Source organism: Scyliorhinus torazame, chromosome 6 (assembly GCF_047496885.1).
Source record: "Scyliorhinus torazame isolate Kashiwa2021f chromosome 6, sScyTor2.1, whole genome shotgun sequence".
Classification (NCBI taxonomy): Eukaryota; Metazoa; Chordata; class Chondrichthyes; order Carcharhiniformes; family Scyliorhinidae; genus Scyliorhinus; species Scyliorhinus torazame.
This window is the reverse complement of record NC_092712.1, coordinates 167,647,262-167,665,236: the sequence shown is the minus strand read 5'-3', so window position 1 is coordinate 167,665,236 and position 17,975 is coordinate 167,647,262. Positions and strand designations below refer to the sequence as shown.

Below are 17,975 nucleotides of genomic sequence, written 5' to 3'. Positions count from 1 at the left end.
TCTGTTGTGGGCAAAAATCTTGGAAAGGTTTATAAGAGTTAGGATGTATAATCATCTGGAAAGGAATAATTTGATTAGAGATAGTCAACACGGTTTTGTGAAGGGTAGGTCGTGCCTCACAAACCTTATTGAGTTCTTTGAGAAGTTGACCAAACAGGTGGATGAGGGTAAAGCAGTTGATGTGATGTATATGGATTTCAGTAAAGCGTTTGATAAGGTTCCACACAGTAGGCTACTGCAGAAAATACGGAGGTATGGGATTCAGGGTGATTTGGCAGTTTGGATCAGAAATTGATTAGCTGGAAGAAGACTAAGGGTGGTGGTTGATGGGAAATGTTCAGACTGGAGTCCAGTTACTAGTGGTGTACCACAAGGATCTGTTTTGGGGCCACTGCTGTTTGTCATTTTTATAAATGACCTGGAGGAGGGCATAGAAGGATGGGTGAATAAATTTGCAGATGACACTAAAGTCTGTGGAGTTGTGGACAGTGCGGAAGGATGTTACAAGTTACAGAGGGACATAGATAAGCTGCAGAGCTGGGCTGAGAGGTGGCAAATGGAGTTTAATGCAGAAAAGAGTGAGGTGATTCATTTTGCAAGGAATAACAGGAAGACAGAGTACTGGGCTAATGGTAACATTCTTGGCAGTGTGGATGAGCAGAGAGATATCGGTGTCCATGTACATAGATCCCTGAAAGTTGCCACCCAGGTTGAGAGGGTTGTTAAGAAGGCGTATGGTGTGTTAGCTTTTATTGGTAGAGGGATTGAGTTTCGGAGCCATGAGGTTATGTTGCAGCTGTATAAAACTCTGGTGCGGCCGCATTTGGAGTATTGCGTGCAATTCTGGTCGCCGCATTATAGGAAGGATGTGGAAGCATTGGAAAGGGTGCAGAGGAGATTTACCAGAATGTTGCCTGGTATGGAGGGAAGATCTTATGAGGAAAGGCTGAAGGACTTGAGGCTGTTTTCGTTAGAGAGAAGAAGGTTAAGAGGTGACTTAATTGAGGCATACAAGATGATCAGAGGATTGGATAGGGTGGACAGTGAGAGCCTTTTTCCTCGGATGGTGATGTCTAGCACGAGGGGACATAGCTTTAAATTGAGGGGAGATAGATATAAGACAGATGTCAGAGGTAGGTTCTTTACTCAGAGAGTAGTAAGGGCGTGGAATGCCCTGCCTGCAACAGTAGTGGACTCGCCAACACTAAGGGCATTCAAATGGAAATTGGATAGACATATGGACGATAAGGGAATAGTGTAGATGGGCTTTAGAGTGGTTTCACAGGTCGGCGCAACATCGAGGGCTGAAGGGCCTGTACTGTGCTGTAATGTTCTATGTAACCCTCTATACCCATCCTATCCATGTATTTGTCAGGATGCCTTTTGAACGCCGATAATGTATCTGGTTCCTCAACTTCCTCTGACAACGCGTTCCAGGCACTCGCCTCTGTGTATGAAAAAAAAACCTGCCTTGCACATCTCCCCTAAACTTTGTCCCACGGACCTTAAACTTACACCCCCTGATGATTGACCCCTCCACCCTGGGAGAGAGTGCCTGCCCATCGACTCCATCCATGCCCCTCATAATCTTGTAGACCTCTATCAGGTCGCCCCTCAACCCCCATAATTCTAATGAAAACAGTCCGAGTCTATTCAGCCTCTCCGAAAGCTGACGACCTCCAGACCAAGCAACATCCTGGTAAACCTCCTCTGCACCCTCTCCAAAGCCTCCACATCCTTCTGGTAAGTGTGGCGACCAGAATTGTGCTCAATATTCCAAGTGCAGTCGGGCCAAGGTTCTATACAACTGTAGCATGACTTGACAATTTTTATATTCGATGCCCCATCCAATGAAGGCAAAGATTCTTTGTGCTTTCTTAACTACCTTGTCCACTTAAGTTGCCACTTTCAAAGAACTGTGGACCTGTACGCCCAATTCCTCCCTGGGAATTAAAAATCTCTTGCACAGTATTTCTGTCTAATATTTTTGAAGCAGAAGCAATTTCCCCCAAGTGCTTTACTCCAATAAAAACATGTTTTTTTTTAACCACACCAATGTGGACATCTGTAAATTGGGTCAAGGCTGAGTCAAACAATGTAATTACAAAGTTATCACCAAGATAATAGAAATTTTAAATCTTCATGATTCATAAATAAAATACAGTCAGTAATTTAATTTATAAAAAAAAAAAAAAAAAAATCATTCATGGGGTGTGGTCGTCATTGGCCTTGAGAAGGTTGTGGTGAGCTGCCTTCTTGATCTGCTGCAGTCCATGTGGAGTAAATACACCCACAGTGCTAGGGAGGGTGTTCTAAGATTTGGACCCAGCGGCAGTGAAGGAACGGCAATACATTTCCAAGTCAGGATAGTGAGTGGCTTGGAGGCAAAATTCCAGGCGGTGGTGTTCCCAGGTATCTGTTGCCCTTGTCTTCGATGGTAGCTGTCAGGGGTTTGGAAGGTGCTGTCTAAGGAGGCTTGCTGAATTCCTGCAGTGCAACGTATAGATGATACACACTGCTGCCACTGGGTGTCGGTGGTCAGGTTGTGAATGGGGTGCCAAATGAGCAAGCTTCTTTTCCTGGATGTTGTCAAACTTCTTGAATGTTGTTGGAACTGCACTCATCCAGAAAGTATTCCAGCACACTCCTAACTGTGCCTTGTAGATAGAGGATTAGCTTTGGGGAATCAGGAGGTGAGTTTTACTTGCTGTGACCTGCTCTTGTCGCCACAGTATTTATAATACAAGTTGAGTTTAAGCTTCTGGTCAGTGGTAACCCCCCAGATGTTGAATATGAACTTTAGATAACAAAAGAAAAAGAACTGCCCTAGTTATGTTTCAAAGTTACCTTCTTTCACCATATTTTGGAAATTTCAAATGCTCAGCAGAAGTAAAAGGAAATAAAATACAGGAATGTGTTATACTCCAGAAAGCCAGGTGGTGAAGAATTTAACTGGAGCTAATCCTAACATGCGTTTTATGGCATTATTAATCGAGCTACACATTACAAGCATGTATCTCCTCCACCAATAACCAGTTCAGTCTGTTGCTTTTTCTTGGAGCACAAGTGAATCCATGGTTGAAATCCACCACCTGCATGTAATTAAATACAATTAATGTGCAATTAACAACTTGTCTTACATTTATTGGCTACTTTTGATATTTTGCAGAATTATAAGTGGAGAATATGGTCATTGGCTTATCTATCTATGATATTTCTATGCTATTGATTCTTTGTGACCTCTAAGTTGGTGTATTTCTTTCTCTGTTCAACTGCCTTTCTCTCACTTTGTCGTTTTCTGATTTTCTCTGTCTTTTCTTTTCCGTGAAGAGTGACATGGCATAGTGCCATTCCTTCAGGCTATACTTGGGATTGTGGGTTGCAGGGAGGCTGCAGCTCTTGGTGGCTTCCTTCAGGATCTTTCTTCAACCACTCGTGCTTCCCTGCACCAACCCTCGCTCCCCCCCGGCAACGTGCCACCTCCTTGCTTTCATTACCTCATCCTTTCCTCTGTCATTACTATCCTTACCACTTCCCCTTTGAACACTCCACTAAAACATTGTCATTTGCTCTTCTTTGCAGCCAATCGCCATCCATTCCAAAGGCACTCAAAACCAGCTTCCCTCCTGGTCTTAATAGCTATCTGGTTTCTTCAGGGTTTTGTCTTCTTTAATGTTAGAACAAAAACCACTTAAGACCATAAGACAGAATTAGGCCATTCGGCTCATTGAGTCTGCTCTGCCATTCGATCATGGCTGATATGTTCCTCATCCCCATTCTCCTGCCTTCTCCCCATAACGCCTGACCTCTTTATTAATTAAGAATATCCCTTATTAATCAAGAATACCAGATTTGTACTTGAAGTGCTGTTACCTACAGGGCTACAGACCAAGAGCTGGAAGGTGGAATTAGACCACAAGATCTAGGAGCTGGAATAGGCAATTTAGCCTCTGGAGTCTGCTCCACTGTTCAATGCAATCATGCCTGATCTTATCATGGTGTTATCTCCACCGTCCTTCCCTTTCTCCGTAACCCTTCCACCCATTACCAAATAAAAATCTGTCTAACTCCTCCTTAAATTTACTCAGTGTCCCAGCATCCGCTGCACTCTGGGGTAGTGAATCCCACAGATTCACAGCCCTTTGGGAGAAGTAGTTCCTCCTCATCCCCGCTTTAAATTTGCTACAATTATCCGAAGACTATGATCTCTCGTTCTAGAATGCTCCACAGGAGGAAACATCCGCTCCATATCTACTTTATCCATACCGTTTATTATTTTGACCTCCCCTCATTCTTTTAAATTCTAGAGAGTGTGAGCATAAAATGCTCAATCTCTTCATAAGTCAAATTCCTCATCTCTGGAATCAATCTCGTAAACCTCCTCTGAGCTGTCTCCAATGCCACTAATTTTCCTCAAAGAAGGGGACCAATACTGTGCACAATACTCCAGGTGCGGTCTTATCCATTCCTTATACAGTTGCAACAACACTTCCTTACTGTTATACTCTGTGCCTTTAGCTATCAATGCCAACATTCCATTTGTTTTGTTTATTACCTGCTGTAACTGCATGCTAATTTTCTGCAACTCGTGTACGAGGATACCTACATCCCTCTGCACCCCAAAGTCTCCCCCCTTTTTTTCTGACCCAAATTGATGACCTCCCACTTATTCACATTAAACTCCATCTGCCACATTTTGGCCCACTTACCTGACCTATCTATATACATTTGTGAGGTTCTTATTTCTGATTATTTGTTTCAATCATATCTGATTGTTTGTTTCTGTCTCCTTTTTGCTCTGTTAGAATATATCTCAAAGGTTCCCAAATTTGTCCCCTTCTGTCAACAATCGGCAAATGGAGATAAATAATTGGCTTAAAGAATCTGCCTTTTTATTTCTGTTGAAAATTGAAATAACGTTGGGAGCGCAATTAAATTCCATGTGGCAAAGAACAGGTGATAGTTAATAGACCATGTTATAAACCCTGTCCAATTATATTTCCACTAATTTCAGTGAGAGAACATTGGATACGGTTTATAAAGGGCGGTCAATTTGCGTCCCATTTTGTGTCCTTGCTGATGTTCGACTTTAGTCTCATAACATGAAACAAAATCTCTTTCATTTCTCTCTCCCTTCCTTCCTCCTCACATTCTGTCTCTTTCCCTGTTGATTCCCCCAACTAATGCTACAAAAGAGCACCTACTTTGTTTCTGTCCCCCACATCCTCTCTGCTTCAGAAAGTGACTCACCTCTTCACCACCATAAAGGTTTTGAAATTTGACCTTTTTTAAATAACAATGAAGGTGAAGAAAAATATTTCAGTCCAGCTGATGGCATGGCATCTGGGGAAATTAATACATGGCACATGCTCAGAATGCATATTGAAACTTTTGATGAAGATACTAAATGATGCAAATGGAAATTTAATGGAATCATAAAGTGCGAAATTTGAAAAAATATACAGTTTGTTTAAGCGCTCATTTCTGACATGAGATACTTGATTTACTGAAATTAAATCTGAATTTTGAGCAATGTGACATTCCAATAACCTTATTGCCCATGGTAAAATGTTGTTACTACACAGTAGATAGCTGTTATGTGGTCTCACAGTTTGACATTTGTAACCATGCAAATACCTATCACAGCCCCATTTACAGGAATAAGAACAGACAAAATAGGAGCAGAAGTCGACCATATGTTCCCCAAGCCTACTCCACCATTCAATATGATCATGACTGATTTTCTGCTTTAGCTCTACTTTGTGCTGCCTCCATTGGCCCCACACTCTCAGGGCTGCACTACCTTGTGGAGTATTGGGCCGGCAAGAACGGCAGAGGTGCCGTTAACAAAACCTTCAGACTCGTGCCCTTGCAAAATACCGCCTCCACTCGCTCCCACACCAGCCCCTCCCCCACTACCCATTTCCTAACCATCAAAATATTGGCCGTCCAGTAGTAATTAATAAAGTTCGGAAGGGCTAAGCCCCCCTCCCCATGCCCCCGCTCAAGAAGGACCTTCAAAGGCTTTCCCGCCCCATATAAAACTAGAGATCGCTGCATTTGCCTTGGGGATTAAGATTGGAAGACACTGAAACACGAACAGTAATCTCAGGGACACTGTCATTTTCACAGTCTGTACCCTCCCCGCCAGTGACAGCGGTAACACGTCCCACCTACGGAAGTCCCCTTTCATTTGTTCAATCACCCTGCCCAAATTTAGTTTATGAAGCTGACCCCAGTCCTTCGCACCTGAGTCCCTAGGTACCTAAAACTCTCTTCCACCACTTTGAATGGCATCTCCCTCAGTCTTCTCTCCTGCCCATATTCAGCTTGTAACCTGAGAACGACCAAATTCCTCCAGTATCCCCATAATTCCTGCGATTTCCCCCTCAGCAGATCTGTTACATAAAGGAACAGATCATCCACGTAGAGCGAAACCCTATGTTCCACCCCCTCCCTCTCACTGCCAAATGCTCGATGCTCTCAGTGCCATTGCCAAAGGCTCTATGGCCAGGGCAAACAGTCGTGGGGAGAGTTTACTTCCTCGTACCCCGCCACAGGCTAAAATACTCTGATCGAACCCGATTGATCCTTACATTCACCACCGGTGCCTGATATAGCAACCGGACCCAATCCACAAATCCCTGCCTGAACCGGAACCTTCCCAGGACATCCCACAAGTACTTCTACTCCACCTGATCAAAGGCCTTTTCTGCATCCATGGCCGCCACCACCTCGACACGCGCCCCTCCGCAGACATCATTATTACATTTAGGAGCCGTCAATTGTTGGATGTCAGGTGTCGTCCCTTAACAGATCCCGTCTGGTCCTCCCCAATTATCCCCGGAACACAATCCTCTATACGTGTGGCCAGGATCTTTGCCAGTTTCGCATCCACATTTAGCGTAGCGATTGGCCTATACGAGCCACAACTCTCCGGGCCCTTATCCCGCTTCAAAATAAGGGAGATCGATGTCTGCGATAACGTTGGGGGGAGAGCACTCCCAGCTCCTTCGACTCATTAAAAGCCTTCACCAGGAGCGGGCCCAACAGCCCTGAAAACTTTTTATCAAACTCAACTGGGTATCCGTCAGGTCCCAGGGCCTGACCTGATTACATCGACCCCAGCCCGTCTGTAACCTCCCCAAGCCCAATTGGGGCTCCCAACTCCTCCACCAACTCCTCATCTATCCTCGGGAACTCCACCTCTCTCGCCGCCTTCTGTTTCCTCAGCTGATGCACCAGCATCCTGTTGGCTTTTTCCCCATATTCATACACCACCCCTTTAACCTCCTCAGCTGTCCCTCCGCCTTACCTGTGGACAGGAGCCCAAATTCCAGCTGCAGTCTCTGACGCTCCTTCAGAAGCCCGTCATCCGGAGACTCCGCGTACCTCCTGTCTACTTGTAAAATTTCGCCTACCAGCCTTTCTAACTCCCGCCCACTCAGCCTTCTCCTTATGGGCCCGGATTGAGACAAGTTCCCCCCCTAATAATCGCCTTCAGTGCTTCCCAAACCACCCCAGCCGAAACCTCACCTGTGTCATTGATCTTTATATAACCCCGAATGGTCTCCCTCACCCACTCACATACCTCCTTCTCTGCTAACAGCCTCACATCTAACCTCAATTGCGGGCGATGAGCCTTCCCTTTGCTAACTTGCAGGTTCACCCAGTGCGGGGCGTAGTCTGACACCACAATTGCTGAGTGTTCAGCATCTTCCACCTCAGCCAGCATCGTTTGTCCAACACAAAATGTCTATCCGGGAATACACCTTGTGCAGAATAAAAACTCCTCACTCGTCGACCTCCCAAATCTCCACGGATCAACCCCCATCTCTATATCAGGGGTTGGTTTAGCACAGTGTGTTAAACAGCTGGCTTGTAATGCAGAACAAGGCCAGCAGCGCAGGTTCAATTCCGTACCGGCCTCCCCGAACAGGCGCCGGAATGCGGCGACTAGGGGCTTTTCACAGTAACTTCATTGAAGCCTACTTTGACAATAAGCTATTATTATTATTATTATTCTCTTCTCCACTTTGAATGCCACCTGCTTATTGACCAAGATTGCCACCCCTGTCATTTTGAAGTCTAATCCCGAATGGAACACCTGCCCAACCCATCCCTTCCTTAACCTAATCTGATCCCCCACCTTCAGATGTGTTTCCTGCAACATAGCCACATCCGCCTTCAGTTGCCTCAAGTGCGCAAACACACTGGCCCTTTTGGCAGACCCCGAACGTTCCAAGTGACCAGCCTGTTCGGGGGGCACCCCACCCCCCTCCCCTGCCGATTAACCATAACCTCTCCTAGGCCAATCTACGGTCCATGTCCCGCACCTCCCCTGGCCCGCCCTCGGGCAACTGCTGTGATCAACCCTCCTCTTCCACTTCGAAAGTCCTTCCCCCCATCCCCCCCCCATCAACAGTGAAATCCTCCACCCCAGCCTCCCCCCAACATCGATCTTCAGCTCACCCCCCACTTTGCTTCCGTGAATTAGCCCACCCAGCTAGCCTGGCAGCCCCCGCCCATGGCGCCTAGCATCTTACCCCCAACTGGTTCCCCTCCCTGCGCTCTTTGGGCAAACGGTCAAAACAAACAAACTATCCCTTCCAAGGTTCGAAAACAACGGGCCGCCCCTGTTCCTTAACAAAGAACTGTAAACCAGCCTAACCCCAAACAGAACTAAAAAAACGAAAGATACCCGAACATTATAAATCCAAAGCTTTTCACAACATAGTTCAGATCGCCCCAATCAAAGTTCAAGATCTTCCATCCCCTGCCAGTCTATTCTCCTTCATAAATTCCGCTGCCTCCTCCAACTAGCCGAAGTACAACGCCCGTCCCCCATAGATCACACATAGGCGAGCCGGGTACAGTAGTCCAAACTTTGTCCTTCTTGTACAGGGCCGACTTGACCTTATTAAAGTTCGCCCTCCTCTTCGCCAGCTCTGCTCCCAGTTCTTGGTGCACCCCGATCTCGACATCTTCCCAAGTGCATCGCCTCGTCTGCCTGGCCCACCTCCTAATGCGTTACTTGTCCAGGAACCAAATGTAATCGTACCACCATCGCCCTTGGCGGCTCACCCCCCCCTGGGGTTTGCGCACCAGTGCCCTATGGGCCCGATCCACCTCCAACGGTCGATCAAATGCAGCTTGTCCAACATCTTCCCAACATACACACCCTCATCCGATCCTTTGATTCCCTCTGGTGGCCCCACGGTCCAAATGTTCTGCCTTCGAGAACCGGTTCTCCAAGTCCTCCACTTTCTCCAGCAGTCTATTCTGCTGGTTGCGCAGCAGCCCAATCTCTGTTGCCATCAAGGTGGACTGTTCCTCCTGCTCCCCGCGTGCTCCTCCAATCTCTGGATCGCCTGTCCCTGGGCTCCCAGTCTCGTCTCCACGTGGTCAACCACCGTCTTGATTGAGTTCACCGCCCGGGCCAGGTCCTCCGCACTTGCCTTCCGCTGTTGGGTGAACTTCTCATTAAGGAAGCTCACTAACTGGTCCATCGACAACTGAGCCGACGGGGGTCATACCCTGTTCGTCCGCCATCTCCATGAGCATTGTCCGCTCCTCACCTGGTCTATTCTTTTCCGAGTACTTCTGGGCTGCAGCTCCATAGACTAGTGGTCACTTTCTTCTGCTCTTACTTCGACATCGTTTTCCTCCAAAATACCTGTGACAAACCAGCGTAAAGGCCACAAAAAGACCAGCGGGAGCTGCCAAATTTGTGACCGCTCACTCCATGGTCGCCACTAGATGTCCTCTCTTGCATGTTTTCTTGAGATTACATCTCATTCTTCTGTATTCGAGAGAGAATATTCCCAGTTTACTCAGTCTCTCGCATGACAACATTCTTATTCCAGAAATCTGTCTGAGACCACCTCCTCGGTAAATGCATTCTCCGTAAATATGGAGATCAAACTTGTGCAGAGTACTCCAGGTGTGGTCTCACCAAAGTTCTATGCAATAGTTGTAAGATTTCCTTATGTCCTTGTTCGGCCAACATGCCAATTCCTTTCTGACTTGCTCACTGTACCTGCATGCAACTCCGTGCTGTGTTCCCCATACAAGTACCCCAATCTCTCTGAACAGCAACATAGAGAGGTTTTATCTCTTTATGCTACCAAAATGAATAATACCACACTTCCCCACATTATGATTTTTAATCTGGAAGAAAAAGAACAATTACATCTTGAAAGGCTGTCTGTTTGTGCTGGTTTATGGAAGAGCTTGCACTTGTGATCATACAGATGAGTAGGGAAACTTGAGCCATAATTGTACCCAAAGAGCTAACTCTGGGCCACTAAATTTAACATGGCATTGTTATGATCGCTCACACTTCCCTGATTAGTTTAGTAGGTCGTTAAATGTTTGACTAAATTGTTTTTATTAACCCCAAAGTACCAAGTGATGTGATTTTACCTCAGCAAAAAATCTAATATTGAGGATAATTTGAACAATGAACAGGTGTATTTCAGATACTTCCCTAACAAGCAAATGGCTGTACATTTTTCAAAATAAAAATCCAATTTCCTGAAGATTTTTTAACAGCCCTCTGCAGTTTGAAAATTTCCATTGTCCTGGCATTGTCCGTTCTATGAAATGATTCTAAACAACTGTCAGACCGTATAGACATGTCTACACATCTAGAAAGTTTTAAAAATCTAAATTAAAGGTTTCATTTGTGCAACCATTTGGTCTTCCAAGTTTTTACTCCTGTAATCCATGTAAATACAAAGCAGTGCACTTACTGGTTTCTATAGATAATACCAGCTGTCTCAGCATACAGGCTGTCTTAGGAGATTGTTCAGAGACCTTTTGAAAAAATCCAGATGAAAGCATCGTTAAACTATTGTTGCAATTTCTGCAAAAGTCTGAAAAGGATAATATACAATGTACATTTCTTAACAGAGGTGTGCAGTTATTTTACACCAGCCTTTCAGTTTTGTAATCTGCTTGATTATTCTTGGTAATTGTATTTTTTGAGAAAGTACTCCAGATCTCTGATCAATTTTCACTGGCATTGCATCCATTACAGCTAAAGCATGATCAAATCCTGAAGCTTGGGAATTATCTATATTAATGCTGAAGGACTGGCTGGATAATAATTACTACTGCTTTTGTGGTCATTTAAATATCTGCTGTTTTATAGCAATCAGGAAATTGGGTATTAATCCCTTTTTGAAATTCTGAGACTTTTAGCCCTTTCTTTCAAAGCTTTTCCTCGAGAATTGACTGAAGAGGAGAAGCAGCAAATTCTTCATTCAGAGGATTTTTTGATTTTCTTCGACCATAACATACGTATCATTGAACGTGCTCTTGCTGAAGATTCTAGCCTCTTCTTTGATTACGGTGGCAAGGAGTTGGATGAGAAAGAGGGGTATGTTCATCATTTTGAAATTCTAATACACCTGTTGGAGGAATTGTCATGTAATTAAACCATGGAATGTGTAACTAGCATAACTCCAGTAAGGGCAACTGTCAGTGGGTGAAGTGTCATCTTAGATGTACATGTTTTATTCCTCCTTGGTAAGTGAGCACAGCTAGAAAGACACTTATTGCCAATTCCTGTTTGCTTTCAAGAAGACAGTGGCAGATCTTGAATGTTGTTGGAGCTGCACTCATCCAGGCAAGTAGAGAGTATACTAGCACACTCCTGACTTGTGCCCTGTAGATGGCGGACAGGCTTTGTGGGATAAGGAAATGGATTATTCGCTGCAGAATTCCCAACCTCTGACCTGGCTCTTTTAGCCCCAGTATTATATGGCTACTTCAGTTTCTGGTTAATGGTAATCCCCAGGATGGTGATGGGTGATTCAAGCAATGGTAATGCCATTGAGTATCAAGGGGAGACAGTTATTGTCTGGTACTTAAATGGCAAGTAACAGTTATACCATGCATCAACCCAAGCCAAAATATTGCACAAGTCTTGCTGCATTTGGACACGAATTGCTTCAGTATCTGAGAAGTCACGAATGGTACTGAATGTTGTTCAATTACCAGAGAATATACCCAATTCTTACCTTATGGTGGATGAAAGGTTCCTGATGAAGCAGCTAGTTGGACGATGTACATTATCTTGAGGAACTCCAGTAGTGATGCTCTGGGTCTGAAATGATTGGCCTCCAACAACCACACAATTCTTCCTTTCTTCCTCTGTGTTCTGGTTTAGATAAACCATAAGCAGTAGAGGATTTTCTTCCTGATTCCCATGGACTTCAATTTTGCTAGAGCTCTCGGATGACACGCTTTGTCAAATACTACTTTGTTGTCAAGGACATTCAATCTTGGCAGAACCCAAACTAAGGATTGATGAACAGATTGCTGAGTTTCATCACTATGCACATCAGAGATTAAGTTGCGAGTAATTTATCAAGCTCCACTGAATTTTAAAAAGTGCTCATGCATTGAAAATATTTTTATTTTAATTTTCTGGGTGAAAATCAGTACAATTTTGGTGTAATTTAGCAGTTGTATAGAAGGATGCTTCATGTAATGAAGTAAATTGCTTGTGGGAGCATGCTTGAAGCCCTGCATTTTGCTTGCTTTTATATGTGGAAATGTGTGTAACTCATCAAAATCTACATGGGATTGGAGGGGGCGTCAGTGTGATCTCTGATTTGTAACAATCATCGGTTTGTCCCGGGGACGCTGGATGGGGGCTTCAGGAGGTGGCAGCAGGTAGGGATCGAGAGATTTGGGGATTTATTTATCCAGGAGGGCTTTCTGACCTTGAAGGCACTGGAGGAGGAGTTTGAGCTACCGGGCTGAATGGGTTTCGATACCTTCAGATCCAGGACTTTGTACGAAAGCAGGTTCCAAGCTTTCTTTGCCTCCCCCTGAGGGAACTACAGGATAAGGTGATGTCAAAAACTGGGTTTGGAGAGGGGAGGATTTCGGAGATATACAAGGAGTTGATGGAGTGGGAGGGGCCCCCGATCAGGGAGGTGAAGCGGAAGTAGGAAGAGGAGCTGGGAAGAGAGCTGGAAATGGAAAAGTGGGAAAAAGCTTTGAAGCGAGTCAATTCATCCTCGTCCTGTGCCAGACTTAGCCTGATCCGGTTCAAAGTGGTCCACAGGGCCCACATGACGGTAGCCTGGATGAGCAGGTTCTTTGATGAGGTGGAGGACAGATGTGGGCGGTGTAGGGGTAGTCCGGCTAACCATGTACATATGTTCTGGGCATGTCCGAAGTTGAGGGGATTCTGGCAGGGATTTGCGGGCGTTATGTCAGAAGTCCTGGAAAGGGGGGGGGGGGGGTGGATTCCGAGTCCAGAACTGGCAATATTTGGGGTATCGGATGATCTGGCGGCCAAGGCGGGGGAGGGAGGCCGATGTCCTGGCCTTCTCCTCCCTGGTGGTCTGGAGATGGATTTTGCTGGGATGGAGGTACTCGGAGCCCCCGAAGTCAGGTGTGTGGGTCAGGAATATGGCAGGGTTTCTCAGCCTGTAAAAAATCAAGTTCGCCTTGAGAGGATCAATTCAGGGGTTCGCCCAGAGATGGCAACCATTCATCGACTTCTTCAAAGAAAATTGAACGTCAGCAGTAAGAGGGGGGCAAGGGGGGGAGGAAGAAAGAAAATAGGAGGCATGGCAGTGTTAGATAAGGACAGGGAACTCAGTATACGGGTAATTGGGGAATAGGGCGGGGTAGTAGGGGACATTGTTTTTTTAGGTTTTTTGCGCGTGTCGGCCCACGCGGTTGTTTAAGAAATAATAATGTGTTAAACTGTGAAAAGTACAAATGCTTCCATAAAATATTTTCTAAAAAAAAAACTCATCCAAATCTCATTCCATTTCCAATAATTAAACTCAAGCTCCTAAGAACAATATACATACGGCATTGAAATATGTAAGAAGACAGGTCTTAAATGCTTCCTGAGCAAATGTAATGCCTTTGTATAATGTTCAACCTTCATAGTTGATTTTCAAACTAGTGGGTCCCACTTTTGACAATCGACCGACCTTTGCGACCCACAGCGGCCAACCTTCACAACATATGCCACATTGGCTTACCTTTAATGTAAAAGGGGAGCCTGAGTAGTCCTCATTATCTCACTCCAATCAGATTCACGGAAGGAGAAGGCTATGTACTAGGTGCAGAGTTCAGCTGGTTCTTTTGTGCCGTCTTCATCTTTGTGAAAACAGAAAGTCCAACCTCGCACATGTAGGCCGTCATGAAAAGTAATAACAACAAAATGCTTGTTTTACTCCGTACTGGATACCCCTGAGAGATGCCACTCCAGCATGCTGACAGCCTCATGGACTTCTGGCATGTTTTTAATTTGGTGTCACAGGTCAGATACAATAGCTTCGTTTTTTCATTTGGAGTCAACTGCAAGTTAATAACTGACTCTGGGATCTCAACCTCAAAAGGAATTTTTCACCAACCACTTCTCTTTCAAAATCTGAAACTTCTCTTCTCATTTGCCAGTACTTCCCTGCATATAACACCCATGGGCTTTGCATCGTTATTTGCACTGGCACAATTAACAAAACCATACATCAAAAAATCATCTTTATACTGTTTTGTTCCAGAGTTAAGTTTCTTCTTTGTAGGCTGTTCACCAGAGGCATTGTAGCTCTAGACAGAGCTAACACTAGCACTGTTGTGTCTTGCTGTGGATTCCCCTGAGCAGCTCTCACCAGCAGATTCAGATGTGAGATCCTGGCCAGTAGTTACACTGCCTATTTATATCCTTGGCCATCTCTTCCTTGTAACAAAACAATCCATCTTTACAAGCCGCTTGCCTTGCTAACAGCTAGAAAATGTGAGAAGCTCTCGTCTGTGATTTGGCGGCAAAAGCATGTACTACAGGGCGCCTGACGTCAAGTGTATGTGCAGGGCACGTGACCCGCTCACTGCTGTGCTTAAGGTTGGAAGATTGTACACAGCCTCATTTTGTTCTTATTTAAAAGCCGATAGCACCACCATTCTCAATTTAGATGCTGGTAGCAGCCGTTGGGTACTTTTCCCGTGATCGGGACCACCGCGGGAATGCTGCAACCGATCGCTTTGCGACCCTCCTGAAACCTGCCTGCAACCCATCTGCGGGGTGCATTCCAGACTTTGAAAAACCCTGACCTAGATGATCTTGTCTCTGTAAATATTGTGTGCATTGTATTAGCTCCAGCAGCGTGGTACAAGGAGGGTCCATCATTGGGTATTTGTTCCCTGGGGCTAAACATTGAATCCCTAGGTTGAGGGTAGGATGTGATCTGGCTGTAATTTCCATTGTAAATAGGCAGGTGGCACTCCTGCTCAAGGCTCATTCGGGGGGTGGGTGGAGAGAAATACCATCCATACCATCTTGACACTGACAGTTATAAAATATTTTGGCTGGGGCCCTTGTTATTTGTGGTGTACATTAGGGATTTGGACTTGTACGTAGGGGGTATGTACAAGAAGTTTGTGAATGACACGAAAATTGGTAGCGTGGTCAATGGTGAGCAGGATAGCCATAGATTACAGAAGGAGATAATGGACTGGTCAGGTGAGCCAAGCAGTGGCAACTGGAATTTAACCCCACAAAATGAGAGGTAATGCATTTGGGGAGGGCTAACAAGGCAAAAGATTACACTATGAATGGTAGAACACTGGAAAATACTGAAGATCAGAGGGACCTTGGAATGCATATCTACAGATCCCTGAACGTGACAGCGCAGGTGAATAAGATGGTTAAGAAAGCATATGGGACACTTGCCCTTATTAGCCAAGGCACTGAATGCAAGAGCAGGGAGGTCATGCTGGAACTGTATAAAATGCTGGTTCGGCCACAAATGGAGTATTGTGTGCAGTTCTGCCCATCACATGATAAGAAGGATGTGATCGCACTGGAGAGGTGCAGAGGAGATTTACCAGGATGCTGCCTGCGCTGAAAGTTCTGAGCTCTGAGGAAAGATTGAATAGACTGGGGCTGTTTGCCACGTAGCAGCGAAAGTTGAGAGGGAAGCTCATAAAGCTATGCAAGATTATGAGGGGCACAGGAAGGTACTTTTTTCATTGGTAGAGAGGTCAATAACCCCTCTCTTCTTTCTTGGGCAGTCCCCCAGCATTGAGGATGACTTACTTCCGCTCCAGGGAGGTGGGTTCTGCGGTGGTTGAATAGTCCGAGCCTGAATCCGCAGATTCTGCCACAGGTTTGGCAGGTGGTGCTTGCTAAGGTGGGTCAGACGGCCTAGATTCTGATCTCTCCTTCCGCTGTTTATCCTTGGCCTCCGCCCTACGATAATCGAGGTGATTGGAACCCTCACAGATGGCTTTTCTCCAGTTTGTGTTCTAAGGCAAGTGGATTTGCAGGATTTTGTGGGGGCAGCGTTGCTGATATCTCTCCAAGGATTTGAGGTGTCTGCTGTACTTTGTCCATGTTTCTGATGCATAGAAGAGGATGGGGACCACGGCTGCTCTGTAGACCAATTACAAAGTGCTCCCTGCACTTTTCCTGGACTTGTTGTGTGCTGAAGATCGTGTCCGTTATGCGTCTTGATGGGCGGGAGCCGCACTGAGACTTAGGGAGGAGCTCTTCAGCCACTGGGAGGAAGCGGTGAGTATTTTCACGATTACCGTTCCCGTGGCATAGAGTAGGAAAATCCCTCTGTAATTTCCGCAGTCGGACCTGTCTCGAAGATGGTCACAATGAAGGCATCTCTGACATCGTCCAATATGCTCTCTTCCTTCCAGACTAGGGTGATGAGGTTGTGAATTCTTGTCAAAGAGTGTATTTCCGCCTCTTTTTATTACTTCTGCGGGGACTCCACCTGTGCCAGAAGCCTTGTTGTTCTTCAGCAATCGGATGGCTTTTTCGACGTCATGGCGAGCTGGGTTTGAGGCTCTTAAGAGGGGTGGGTCCCTGTAGATGGACAGTAGATGGTTTTGATTGTGTTGAAGAAATCGCATACATCATGACTGTCAGCAAGTTGCTGAGTCTCGTGCACTCTTTCCACCCTCCATCTGTTCTTTAGGTCACGAGTTCTGTATTGTACCAGTATGCTTGTTTCCTCTCATTCGACTGAGATCCAGGGGGCTTAATTAAGAGGGAGGAGGCTAAGGGGGGAGTTGAGGAGAAAAAGTTTTATCCAGAGGGTGGTCGGAATCTGGAACTCACTGCCTGAAAGGGTGGTTGAGTTAGAAACTCTGGTAATATTTAGGAAGTATTTAGATATTCATTTGTGCTGGTGTAACCTATGGGCCAAATGTTGGAAAATGGGATTAGTGTAGCCAGATTTCTGTTGACCGGCATGGATCCAATGGGCCAAGTGGTCTTCTTCTGTGTTGTAAACATCTATGAATTTGGCAATTGTTGGTATTTTGTGTTTTATTTTCCATTTTATGCAGAGACTTCCAAGCTGGGCTAAACCTTGCTTTCAACCGCCAGTTTTATGATGAGCACTGGTCAAAACACAGAGTTGTAACCTGCTTGGATTGGTCACTTCAGGTAGATATGAATTTTGTAAAAGTAGTAATCTGTGCACGGAATGGTAGATTTTAAATGTGCTCATGAAGATTTATTTTTACTTTTCATTGTACTGTGACAAGCTGAAAGATTGTTAGTGCTGTATCTGCAAGGCACTAGCAACTATTGTAAACATTCTAAAAGTATCAGAAAATTGGGAACAGGCTAATGTGGCACCCATTTTCACAAAGAGTGACAAAACTGGCAACAAATGGCCCATTCATCCACTTCTGTTCCATGGAATCGATTAACAGGAATTTAAATGAAGATTCTATGATCCAGCCTTCATTTTGGTTTCCATTTCGACTGCTGACAGCAATTCCCCAACCTGCGGAGGGTGGCATGGTGGCACAGTGATTAGCACTGCTGCATCACGGCACCAGGGTCCCAGGTTCAATTCAGGCTTAGGGTGACTGTCAATGTGGAGTTTGCACTTTCTCCCCATGTCTGCGTGGATTTCCTTCGGGTGCTCCGGTTTCCTCCCACAGTCCAAGGATGTGCAGATTAGGTGAATTCACCA

The 17,975-nt window shown here is 45.4% G+C and overlaps 1 protein-coding gene across 5 annotated transcripts in view; it reads left to right on the top strand.

Moving 5' to 3' along the window:
* LOC140425138 (cytoplasmic dynein 1 intermediate chain 1) overlaps positions 1-17,975 on the top strand; it is a 502,251-nt gene that overhangs the window by 290,161 nt on the left and 194,115 nt on the right. For all 5 annotated transcript variants that reach the window (XM_072509063.1, XM_072509064.1, XM_072509066.1 and 2 more), the window contains exons 8-9: positions 11,221-11,383; positions 17,338-17,437. In XM_072509063.1, the coding sequence (XP_072365164.1) occupies positions 11,221-11,383; positions 17,338-17,437 (263 nt within the window). The remainder of the gene's footprint in view (positions 1-11,220; positions 11,384-17,337; positions 17,438-17,975) is intronic.